Genomic DNA, 13,145 nt, shown 5'->3' with positions numbered 1-13,145 from the left:
TCCCCTGATGGCTCCTTTTTCCTCATTTCTATTCATTTCTGAATCGATTTTCAGTTTGCTCGGGTGCTTCCAAATTTTGCCTCAGTGTCAGTTTGAGAACATTTTGATGTTTGATATTCTCACCTCTGATCCTGTTGTCACTCTAAGATACAGTAGAGAAATAAAACTTCCAGCTTGGTTGCACGTCTTTAACCTATAAAACAAAACAGAAATCAAACATGAAACATGCTGAGTGGATGACAACTGTTGTTTTGAAGGCAACTTTCATTGCACTGAATTGCCTTTTAGGACAAATAAAGTTGTCTGAATCTGAATCTGAACTTTATTTGTATCGCACCATTTGTACATTCAGCATTTCAGGGTGCTTAAAACTAAATATTTATAACAAATACATGACAAAAAAGTGATTGTAATACTTAGCAGTAATACTGGTAAGACTTTGTGATCGCAGCAGTAAATAAGAATGTTTTCAGGCCCGTCTTGCAGAAGTCTGGATGCCTCGTAGGGGACTGGGAGGTCTCTTAGGTATTTAGGCCCAAGACCAGCAGCAGGATTTTAAAATCGATCTTTTGACTCCCAGGAAGCCAGAGCAGTGATTTAAGAGCAGGTGTTATGTGTAATGTGACCTTCTTGGTGTAAGTGAGGATGTTTGATGGATTTTTTTTTTTTTTTTTTTTTGGAGACTGTTAAAAGAATATAGCCTGCTTTAAAAAAAAAAAAAAGAAAAAAATTTTCTTTTTCATTTTGTAAACGTTAACGGGCAAAAGAGGCGGGAAGTGTCGAGTGCCATCTGGAACAATCAACCCACAGTCCATATCCGTTGAATCAGACAAACTTTTATACAAATGCTCAGTTTAGTTGGCATCTGAAGTCTGGACCAAGCTGCCCTGACGAAGAGTCACACCGCACACAGGGTGTCACGCCAGCACAACCAGTGGAGAGATGAAGTTGTCACCTGAAGAGCCGCAGCTCATCAGACATTTTCTTTCTTCTTAGATGGCAGATTCACATCGATTTGAACATAAGAGCACACAAAAACCTTCCAACAATGCTCGCACATTGTCAGTGGTGACGTTTCCCCGCTTTTTTGTTTGTCTTTCCTGATTAGCAGTCTCTTCCGCTCGCCTGACGCAGTGTTGGCCAATCGGCAGAGACCGCTCATTACCCAGGGTTCATTTCAGGGTCTTTGTCAAATGAGGAGTGAAAGTGACAGCTCAATCTAACCGCCTCCTCACTGCTGGTGCAGGACTCAGCTTGGCTACTTCGTGAAGCTAATTGAAATGCCACCCTGTTCTTCCTTTTTATTTTTTTCAGTTCTGGATGTCCGCCCTGGCCACCACCATCCCGGTGCCCTGCGGAGCCTTCATGCCGGTGTTCGTTATCGGTAAGAAGAGAACGGCCATGTGTGCGTGAGTTCGGGAGAAAAGTGTCACAAAGAAGTCGTTTAAGTTATCAGTAAAGTTCCTGTCAGCATCCTCTGGAAGAAAAAAGTCAACAGCCGAGAGATAAATGAAAATGCTGCTCTTGTGTCTGTACAGTAAATATAAAGTTACTGTAGACAGGAACGGTGTCTTACATTTTCTTACAGTTTACTTTTTAACACATTTAACAACCTCTTCAAAAAGCAGAATCAGACAAACTGAAGGAAGTGTTTTTATTTTTAGCTGTTTTAAGTTGAGATAAATGGATGCTACCTGTAATGTGAGAATATTTTCGCACTATTATTTTATTATTTTATTTAGCATTGGACAGAACCAGATTACGTTATCTTGATAACCTAAGTTAAATGTGAGAGCCTTATCATCTCATTTAACTCTCAGCAAAATATTTGCAGACAAGCAAGCCAAAAGCTTCATTAGGTTCCTGAGCTGTTTGGTAATTATCTTCAAACGCTGAGCTGTCTGATCTGCAGCTATAGAAAGGCGATGTTAAAATATCACACACTTTTTTTGTGTTTGTGTGTCTGTGTTTGTGTTGTAGGGGCAGCTTTTGGTCGTCTGGTTGGAGAAAGCATGGCAGCCTGGTTCCCAGATGGCATTCACACAGATGGCACCATCTACCCGATAGTGCCAGGAGGCTACGCTGTCGTGGGTAAGTTAAAGAGACGATGGCTTTATTTTTTTTTTAGTATTTGTTCAGTTTTACTGTCACATTCAGACCTTTGACCTTTTGGGTTTTGCCCTCTGCGACTTCTGCAGTAACTACAAATATATTTCTCATTCATAAGTGATCACTTTTACCTTTTCGTTTTCAGCCGCTCATTCAAAATTAATAAAGGTGAATATTTCCGACAGTTCACAGCTCCAAGTTTAGACGTAGGATAATGATCAGACTCGAACTGTGGAGAGAGTTAAATTCACACGATTAACAGATCAGAATGAACAAAAGAGTTTCAGTTTCAGACACAGTGGCTGACGAAACCATTTTTTTTTTTTTTAGTTTAGTGCTGGATGTGTATCGAAATGTGCAATCCATGGACCAGCCTTAGAATGAGTCATCAGGACTTCTGTGACTTTTCGATGTCACCGCCAAACAGTCGCCACCCTCAGCTTTGCCCACAGCTTCATCCAACGTCCAACCCTTGATTTCTGTTTGTGATGCTGTAGAAATCGAGTAATCAGCAGAGAGCAACTGTTCCTTTAGATATCAAATAAAATTCAAATAAATTATTCAAATTCCAATAAAAGCACAGCACAGTCTTAAAAAAAAAAACAACAGATCAGGCGAAGTGCTGATTTTCACATTACATGATGAAAGTGAAATGTTTTTAAAGTAAAAAAAAAGTATTCTCGACTTGTGGACTCCAGCTGTCCCTTCTTCACCGCATCACTTCCATCCTACCTGAAGTTGTGCGTCGAATGAGATGCAGTGTTGTGCCACTTGTTGACAGCTGTGCTGATGACTCAGTCCTTCACAGATGAGCCTCTTAAAACTCGCGGCGGAGCTCGCTTTAAGGACTAAACGTTGGGCCGGGCGGCGGCGGCAGCATCATTAATCTAAGGAGGCTGAGCAGACACACACAGACTTAATTAACTTAGCAGACAGGGCAGTGAAACCTGCCTTTTGTAGACTCTCTTACCCATCATCTGTCTCTTTTCACTTTATTTTAATCCTTTTATTCTTTCCTTTTCTTTTTTTTTACTTCGGTGTTCATCTCATTTGTCGGATTGGACTCATCCATTTTCTCTGCTCAGGTCAGCTCGGGCTTCTCCGGCTGCGTTAATGCAGCTTTGATATTATTTTGTTTTTTTTTTTCCTCCTTACAACAACTTTACTGAGAAGGGGAAATATTGAGTTTCTCTTTTGTATTGAATTATCCGAATAAGTAGATTTTTGCCGGTTGAGTTTATGAGAGGAGAAGATGGTGAATCTGGGTTTATAAAAGAGAGAGGCTGCTCAGTCTGCTGAAGGAAACCTATAACTGGGTGATAACTCTGAAATGGCTTTTCAAGTTGAAGTAGGGTTTTATGGATGGGATCGATAATAGTGCATGTACATATATTGTAAATATTGTAAAACGCTCTGCTATTGAACAGATTGTTACAAATATTGACTTCCTGTTCTGGCAGGAGTATAACTGAGGAGTCCTACCACCCACTCTGTGCATGTGAAAACGATGCTGATGAGCCTTTTTGTTTTGTTGTTTGTTTTTATACATTTCTGGGCCAGTAAAGGTCCATAAAATTAAATGTGATATTTAAAAACATGTCAGCAATTATTTCAGCGTCTTAGACATTCATCTTACAGCAGTAATAAAAAGTCAGAAAATCACACACTACTTATATACATCATTTTCTATCGCGTTCTTATTCTTGTGCACCTTCTTACTGATATAGGAGGAGGAGGTGGAGTTTGCTGTAATAATACACTGTGTTGTATTTGTATATGTTCACTTTACGTCAGTTTACTGTGTAGATATTTATCTTTTAAAGAAACCACTAAGTCTGCATTCACACTACTAAGTTTCTATTTTCACACGTATCTCTTTTGCTTGGAAACGTTGACGTCGTGAAGTTCGGCTAATGCTACAGTTACTTAGTTTAAAGTCACCTCCTCGCAGACTTTACGAGGGTTAACGTGTTATAAGCTTTTTGTGGACATCCATCTACAGAGTGTAAATGAGGAGGAAAGTAGTTTCATTCTGAAAAAACTCTACCTTATTCCAGGTCTGGTGAGAAATCTCAACATCTTGTCAAGATATTTAGTTGTTTTTATTGAGCTAACTGTCTCCCATTTAGAGAGACGATGTCCTCGAAACCCTTCAAGATAGCTCCAGACCTGATCTGCTCTTCTGCACTGTCTCCTTCCCCGAAAAGGTGCGGCGGCCTTGTCAGGAGCGGTCACCCACACCGTGTCCACCGCGGTCATCGTGTTTGAGCTGACGGGCCAGATCTCCCACATCCTACCGGTGATGATAGCGGTGATCCTGGCCAACGCCGTGGCCCAGTCCCTGCAGCCGTCCCTCTACGACTCCATCATCCGCATCAAGAAGCTGCCGTACCTTCCAGAGCTCGGCTGGGGGCACCACGAGTACGTACCGCTAACGTCGATTGATAGAGCAGCAACTAACGCAACATGTCAAGAGAAATGACACTTTAAAAATCTAAACAAGGTTTGAAGATACATTGAGGAAATAAGAAAAATAGCAATCAAAGGTTTAATTAATACCAACGTTTTCTCCAATAAACTGAATTCCCTGCTGTTTGTCCTAAATACAAAGTCAGGTGGTTATTCATCCAATAACCACAAATGTCTGCATCAAATCTTAATGCCGAAGTCCTCACAGTTGTGCGGCTTAAATGCAGGAAGTGTATGCAAATGAAAGTTTAGTGTGCAGTACCTCAGACGAGTGTTACTGAAAGTTTTACTCTGCAGAGGTTTGTTCCTTTCACTGTGGAAGGATAATAAGTTACATAATGGCTTAAAATAAAAAAAAAAACTGTGTATGTTCCCAGCCTTAATGTTTTAATAGTTTAATAGTAGCTGAATGCACAGTGAGTTTTAATGGCTTTCAATACTGCTGTTGATTCAGGTGTTTCAACTCCAAATAGGACATTCTCTTACTTTCAGAGAACATGAGGGTTGGAGGTGGAATTTGCTTTGCTAAAAGATAAATGTAGGTGGAGCTGCCTGGCTCGATGGCTCAGCGCTCCGTGGCTTTTAAATATCACCGCCTATTGATGATTTATGTAAAACACCAAATACTGAATGAGGTCACCAGCTGCTTTGTGTCCTCCGAGTTCACTGGAGCCGTACTGAAGCACTTTTCATTTAATTGTTTGGAAGCAATTATTGTTATGGATGTTGGCAAATCAGTAGGTGGAGATAATAGTTTGGGTGCATCATTCACAAATTAGGAGCAATGAGGGAAGTTTTTATTTCACCCTCCATCTGTTCATCGCGGCCCCCCACAAAGGAGTTTGTCTCTTCCTTGAGCTTCCTCCAGCGACCCACACCATCCACGTCGTCTCTGCTGCCAGCTCATAGTCGCTTCTGAGCGGGTTGGATCCTCCAGAGGACTTGGCCCTTACTGTTTTCAGCCCTTTGTACCTCGGGCTGAGGTTGTCAGAGGAAGTAGTGCCTTACACTTAGACACAAAACTCTAATCCTCAGACTTTCTACTGACGTGCTTTGTTCCCATAAAATTTTAATTAGCGGCGCACAGTGAATCCTGGGAAGTATTGAGCCATGAGGGATCCACCTGTTGGAGCCGTACTTCACTGGATTCTGCCTCTGAGCAGAGATGCAGCTGTTGAGTTCAGGGAGCTGAGCCAAGTCGTACTGTGTCGGAAGTAACGAAGAAGACGACGACAACAACACGGGAAAAAAAAGAATACGCTTTGCTGCTGTGTGAAATGTGTGTCTGGTGTTGGTGTGCGCTGTGATTGCCGTACTAAACGGCTGTATGCATGCACCATAGGGGGTAATTACGTAGATTATTAAGTTTGCTTGTTTTCGGCGCCGCTCCAAAGAAAGTAATTCAGAATGCATTTAGAATCCTTTAGGCGAAGAGTTCAGCCTCAGTGTGTTCACCGACCGAACGGCCTAAACTACATTAACTACGATTCTGTTCTTACGGTTCTCATAACATCATCAAATATTAACAGTCCAACTAATTTCGACACATTTGAGCCAGGTACATTTGAAAAGTAATTAGTGTGTCATGTGTCTGAGAGCAACACAATCTGACCATCAATCGTGGAGCAACAAAGAAGTCGTTTATATTTAATGATACACCCATTTTCCAAATGTGAAAAGTCGCCCGGGCTGAAACATGATTGAGAAACTGTCCGACTTCATTGTGCTTCCTCGTCTGCGTGCGTGCAAAGTGGAAAAACGAATGGGCACGATCGTCCATCACCAAGAAAATATCAAATTACCTCGGCACAATGACACATTTCGAAAATGTCTAAAGCTGCAGAAACGTACAGATGATGGAGAAACGGTCAGGAATTCCCTCCTTACAGCCCACACACACACAAACACCCACGCAAATATTGAATCATCTATATTTGATAAAATACACACACACACACATGAAAGGCTTTCTGCAGAGCGACTCAAATTCATCGTGTGTGTGTGTGTGTGTCTGTTATGCTGCTGCAGCATAGGAGAGCGGAGGAGGAGGCTGAGGGATGGAAATGAGACACTGTAGGTAGCGTGCCCCCGCAAGCTGAATGTTTTTTTTTTTTTTTTTTTTTCCATTCAAACTGGAAATTATCCATCTCACACCCACACAACCGTCCACCCACGACACACACACACACACACACACACACACACAGATACATGTAACATGCAACGCCTGCCATGCGAGACACACATATGATGTCATGAACATTTGCTCACACACCCACGCTGTCAAGGAGAGAATTGGATTTCTTATCTTTTATTTTTACATAGAGTTTGTAGATACAAACCCCCACACACGCACACACACACACGCACACGCACACACACAGACACACACACACATTTCCACTCCAGATATTCTGGTACACACTCCTCTCTAATCATACCCAGTAGCACATGAAACCTTCTCCACCTCCTCCTTTTTTTTTTTTTTTTGTCTTCGATCAGTCTCTTGTCTTCTCCCCTTCAGCGTTAGAAAGAAGTCTGTGAACAATTACGTAACATCAGCCTGCGTGTGTGTCTGCGTGTGTGTCTGTGTGCGCACAGTCATTTGTTTCTGTGTTTCTTAGCATTTCATAACGGCCAATTACAGCGTGTTGAACCTTCTGCAGTCTGCTTTCTCGTCTGACAGCGAGCGAAGCCACAGGGGATGATCACATTTTCTCTGGCTCATTACAAACACACACCCCCCCCACCCCCACCCCCCACCCCAACAACTAAATCCCCACCCTCCAATGCTCCAAGCCTCTCCTCCCTGCTCTGGACAACATGGATGATCTATGAGCCTGGATTTCTAACCATGTAACTGTTTTTCTCGGCTCAGATCTATAAGCTGAGGATGAAAGCACGATACATCGAACAGATCAGAGGTATCAGCCGGACTTTGCGGGTGGTTGGGTGGTCCAATTAAGGGAGACCAATCAGATTTCATCAGCTACCTTTGATATCTTGAGGGAAATTAGTGTCGGCAGCAGTTGTGGTCAGTTCAGAGGCATGCATCACATTATTCTCTTAGATCCACTAGCAAATTAAAAAAGGCTGCCAGTTCATCAGGGAAAAAGCTGCTTCCTTCAAGGGTGAAGTTTTGATTTTTCAAAGTATCTGTATTCGCCCCAACACTTTCTGCACGGACGGACACTGAGCTCAGCATTCAGAGGAATTACAGACGAACTGGATGATTTTGAGCTTCCTGACTTCCTCCGCTTGAGGTCAAACAGCTTCAGAGATCTGTGGCCTGTTCTGCTTTGGGAAGATGAGCAAGTTGTTTGAAGCATTTCCCAACCTGAGGAATCATTCAACCACTACACCAATTTTAATATCCAAACTTTACTGGGGGATTTGCAGAATCTTCTTGTTTCACTTTGTTTGATGCATTCGAGCGTACTATCGTGAGGACCTGCAGAGAGTTTCTGCCTTTCTGCAGGATTCTGCTGTAGCCCAGAATCCCACTAAAGCCAACAGGGACAATAAGGATCCTAAACTAAACTGGTCTTCTGTGGGGGATGGTCATCAAATTGACTTTGTATTTCACCAGAGGTCAGTGTATTGAGTTGTCACTGCGACGAGGAGTGGAGGGGCTGGCTGGAGCTCGTGTTCTGGCACGGCAGCGGGGGTTTGACTGCTGTCGTGTTTGCAGGTTTTTGGCGAGCGCAGGCAGGAAGGGAGAGCTGAGTGTTTATGGCTGGGTAACGGGGTGTGTGGTTCTGCTGAGGCCAGATCCGCTCGGCCGCTTATCCCCTCCACTGTACACACGCTCATGAAGGAAAATCAGTTATAGGTCGGTGCAGAGTAAGCGAGGTCATAGTTCATCAGACAGAAATACTGCCAGGGCATCGGAGTCGATGCACATTTCTGAAAGTCAGCAGGCTGTAAGCTCAGACTCCTCAGGGAAAGGTTACCTGATACTTTAATGGCCCCATCTTTCTGTTTCTCATCTTATTAACCTGTTTTGAAACTCCTTTTTTTAATTTCAGGAAGTATAATATTCGTGTGGAAGACATTATGGTGCGGGATGTGCGATACATCACTCTCAACTGCTGCTACAGAGATCTACACAACGTCCTGCTGACGGGCCACCTCAAGACCTTGGCGCTGGTGGAGACAGCTGGTGAGACACAAGCACCCCCAGATGCATTAGAAAGCATTTGTGACATTTTAATTTCATTTAAATTATGTTAGGTTTAAGTATCATTTGTGATAAATATATTGACAGGGACCAAAAACTGAGCATAAAGCACCTGGACACGAATTGATGGTCATAAATGTGACTTCAAACGAATGATCAGAAAAATACTGATAACAAAAAACGGTATTTGTAAAGCAACTTTCTAACAAGAAATGCAGCTTAAAAATCTCTTCACTACACGTTGTTTTTGTGACCGTCTGTAACAATCTCACTCTGGAGTCATGACAGAACCGTAAACAAATAATACAACGAGCACATAACACAAAGGAGACCACGAGGCGTGAGTTTATAAAAGTAGTGGTGTGGGCAGGTAAGTGGGATGAGCAAAGATGTTGGCTGCGTGAATGCCGAAGAGCAATTCCAATAAATCTAAAATCCCTTCGCTTGATGAAATAAAGACTTTGCAGATCATTTCAAGATGCTGAGTGAATGCAGTGTGTTGTGTTGATTGATGTCTGCATTCGATGCTGTTGGACCGAGCTTCTCTTCCTCTAAGTACCAAAAAGAAATTCTGGCAGCCTTGGCGTTCTTTCTCATTATAGTGATTGACTGATTGAGGAACTTGCCGCAGCGCAGCTCGTTGATGGGGGCCGAGCTCGCCGCCGCCGCCGCCGCTGCCGCCTCACTGAAGTGCAGAGTTGTTATTCCGACACTACCTCAATTATGTAATCGTGCAGGAACAATTAGCTCCAGCATTTAACCAAATACATAATCAGCAAGTACTGTCACAAAGGCAATTAAAGCAAGCAAGCAAGCTGCCACCCGTCTGCACACACACACACACACACACACACACACACGTACAGACTCACACATCCACTGCATTCTGGGCTCCTGTTATGTAACTCAGCTGATCTCTCTGCAGCATGTTTGGAGTCTCCTGCACTCTCCCGCTCATCTATTTCTCATCTCCCCTCTCTCCTGTCCTTTCCTTTGTGTCTCCTCCTCCAAGAGTCCATGATCCTGCTGGGCTCCATCGAGCGGGCCCAGCTCCAGTCACTGCTCTCCCAGCAGCTCGGTCGCCCCAGACGTCTGGAGTACATCAGGGAGCGAGCGGCGGCTGAGAAAAAGCTCATGTCGGTCGTGTCGAACCCCGGCAGCGAGGACGAAAGCCAGCGGATCAGTCAGGAGGTTCGCTTCCAGGTGAGGGCTCGTCACAGCTGCAACATCTGGACACATGGAAACACGTCGGGCTTCGCTGAATCATGCCTGCTGACATTAATCATGTGCAAGTGCAAATTTGTTTACGAGACATCATCCTGATGAAAACAAATGAAATAGAACGGCAGCGTTACTCCTACGAAGGCCACCATGTTTATTAACAGAAAAGAAAGATTCATTATAATATTTCACTGTAACATAAAGTGTATACAACCAAGTGAGGACCAGTGAACAAACATCCTGTGTGTTGTTCAGCCCACCTAAGACCAATCAGGAGAAAACCCACAAAAACAGCTGTCACTTTCCTATCGGACCCCTGAGCTCATAGTGAAAAGACTCTTTCAGGGTCTTTAAATGAAGATGGATTTGTCAAATAATATAAAAGGACGAGCTCATCAAATTAACTTTGTATTTCACCAACTGACGACTCAAACATAACACACATCGTAAGATCTGATGAGGCGATATTCAGACCGCGTCGCTGGAGAAGCTCCCTGGTGGTTTTTCCCCTTTTTGATCTGATCTGAACGTCTTCATCAGATCCACAGAGACTTCCCTTGACTTCACAGTTTGGTTTCTATCTTTGTTTTGCCTCCAATCAAAATCTTGACACATCTGGAAGATAAACCTGAACGCAGTTCGGAGCCGCCACAAAGAGTCTGAACACGTTTTCACTTTGTCAGTTTGGACTCTTGAGTGTAAATCGTTGAACGGCAGTTTTATCCATTTTAAATTGAATCCTCGACACAATGAATGTGAAGTGGGGGGGGGCTTGAATAATTGATGAAGCTGCGGTATCTGTTGCACGACCCCGTGGAGGAAATACTTAAAACACGAGGACTCCTCCTTAAACGGGGGGAAGGGAAGCTGCTGTGTGCGGCAGCTTGATAGTAGCTCGGGGCATTAACGTGTCTTATTTAAGCCATCAATAACAGAGATAAGGACACTGTATGAGGTTCAGTGTGTGTGTGCGGATCGGAGATGATCATTCTCTGCTGCTCCAAACGTGGATTTATCTCTTCGGCCCGTCTTCATTTCCATTTCGTCTGTTCGCAGCGAGCGGCTGAGTAGAGCGCCCCGAGGCGTCGATGTGTGATGCTCATTTACTTTATCTTTCTTCTTTTCTTAATTTCTCCAACTTCACACCATCTTGGCCTCTTTCATGGCGTCTCTGCTTTCAAAATGGTTCCCCTTCTGGCCATGTACTGTAACCGTCAGCGTAGTAATATGTGTCGTTTCGCGCAGTGACAAACCTTCAACAAACTCATCTCGTCTTAGTTTCCTCTGTTATGCTTTTAAAGCGGATGTACTAAAAAAGAAAGTTTTCAGAAACTCCAGCTCGCTGGTGTACAATATCAAAGAACAATACAAGCCTCATGTATCAGGAACACTGAATCAACAAATGTGCAGAATTTTAATTAATTCCACACAATCATTTGATCTGTGAACTGTTTAATGGCTAAAACTAAAAAGGGCTTCTACGTCTTCTTCAGAAAACTATTAACATAACCCAAAACCAAAAATGTTTTAGGTCATGGAAATGCCAGCATGAAATTCATTGAAGTCTTGAAATTTTAGATCAAGGCCAACATGAGAATTTGTCTTTTAACTCTCAGCTCCAGCTGTTTCTTGTTTCTTCCTTTCTTTTGGTTTCGCCTCTTTCCCTCTTTTGATTTCCTTCCATCTCATCACTCTGCTGAAGTGCATCCATTTGTCTAATGAGTTCGCACCGAGAGGCAGAGGGGTTGATCTTCTAAGCAGTGCTGTTTCATATCTTTGTGTGTCTGTGTGTGTGTATTTGTGCTCGCAGATCTCTACCGACGAGTCATCCTTCAGTCCGACTCGTCCGGTTCCTCAGAAGCCGCTGAAACCTGCCCTGAAGAGATCCTCAGTGGTGGAGCGACCCACCGAGATCCCCAACAGTAAGACGCACACACACAGCAGACAGATGATGCAATCAAGAAGGAAAAGAGATTTAATAGATCCAGAAGGAGTGTCTGTAATGGGCTCTCTGTCTCTAAAGTCAAATAACGCTGAGAGCACCTCTTAGACTGCCCCCCCGCTCTCTGTTTCCCTCTAAGTAAAATCACTCTGTCCATCTCAGCATCAACACACACTCTTCACACATTGACATTTTCCCCTCGTACCACCATTCAGCGTGAATGCAGAATCATTTTCATTGTTCCGATTTGGTTTCCAGTAATCGTAGTGATTTCTTCTGTCTGTCTTCGGGCTGCAGTGCAGCAGGAGGCGTCACTCTGTCCGCCTCAGCTTGTTGGCAGAACTGAGAGTTTGTTTTCTCTGGTTTGTCTGTTCTGTTTGTTTGTGTCCACTCGACTCGGTGCCAGACTCTGGTCTCTCAGTATGCGTGTGAGTTTCTTCTTATTATTTATCTGTTTATTCAGATCTGTCTCAGTTTCTGGTCACAGCTGAGAACAGAAAAAACACAAAACTCATCTGCTCCTCAGGTTTGGTCTGCTCACTTCTCTGTGTTATTTATATTTGGTTCATCCATTTGTCCATTTTCCTAACAAGACCCAGAGTCTCAGCACCACTGGATTTTTCAGATGTCCATTAAATGTCCATTGTGTCTCAAAACTGATGGAGGTCCGGACATCTTTTTTTGTTAGCCTACTCCATTCTTTATCATTTTTGAGTGTTTGTCGCTCCGTGCCGGTCATACGGATGCAGAAGCAACGTGGTAGATAAGTTTGTACCCAGAAGCTGCACTGAGAATCTACGGTGGCCCTCAAGGCCCTGAAACTTCAGAAAGAGGATGCAAGTAGACAAATTTCACAACACATGGGCTGCAAATACTTGCACTTTTCCAGCTTTTGTGTCAGCTGGGAAAACTTTTCTTCTTTTAAACATGTAAATGAGCCAGTTCGATGCAGCATTTATCACGTTTTGTGTCTCTGTGAACGCTCTGGATGTCAAATTGCGGCGTACCGGTTGCCAGTTGCATCACAGTTTGATCGTGCTATCTGATACGTGGCAAAAAAGTTGGCTCTGCAGGAAGTTCTATGTGAACACACGGACGGTCCCCCAGCCAGCAGGAGGGGATGAGTTATTATGACAGAAACACAGACGAACATCCTGCTGTTTGGCTGCCGCACACGTGAAGAGCGCACAACATCTTTTAGCACCAAGAACTAATTATCCTCCC

At 43.5% G+C, this 13,145-nt stretch overlaps 1 protein-coding gene across 2 annotated transcripts in view; it reads left to right on the top strand.

Annotated features, from left to right (window-relative positions):
* LOC115052943 (chloride channel protein 2) overlaps window positions 1–13,145 on the top strand; it is a 94,188-nt gene that overhangs the window by 62,368 nt on the left and 18,675 nt on the right. For both annotated transcript variants that reach the window (XM_029517439.1, XM_029517438.1), the window contains exons 13-18: window positions 1,315–1,384; window positions 1,981–2,091; window positions 4,317–4,530; window positions 8,607–8,740; window positions 9,771–9,961; window positions 11,790–11,901. In XM_029517439.1, the coding sequence (XP_029373299.1) occupies window positions 1,315–1,384; window positions 1,981–2,091; window positions 4,317–4,530; window positions 8,607–8,740; window positions 9,771–9,961; window positions 11,790–11,901 (832 nt within the window). The remainder of the gene's footprint in view (window positions 1–1,314; window positions 1,385–1,980; window positions 2,092–4,316; window positions 4,531–8,606; window positions 8,741–9,770; window positions 9,962–11,789; window positions 11,902–13,145) is intronic.

This window comes from Echeneis naucrates, chromosome 13 (assembly GCF_900963305.1).
Source record: "Echeneis naucrates chromosome 13, fEcheNa1.1, whole genome shotgun sequence".
Taxonomy (NCBI): Eukaryota; Metazoa; Chordata; class Actinopteri; order Carangiformes; family Echeneidae; genus Echeneis; species Echeneis naucrates.
Note: the sequence above shows the minus strand (reverse complement) of the source record. Positions and strands in the feature narration are given on the sequence as shown.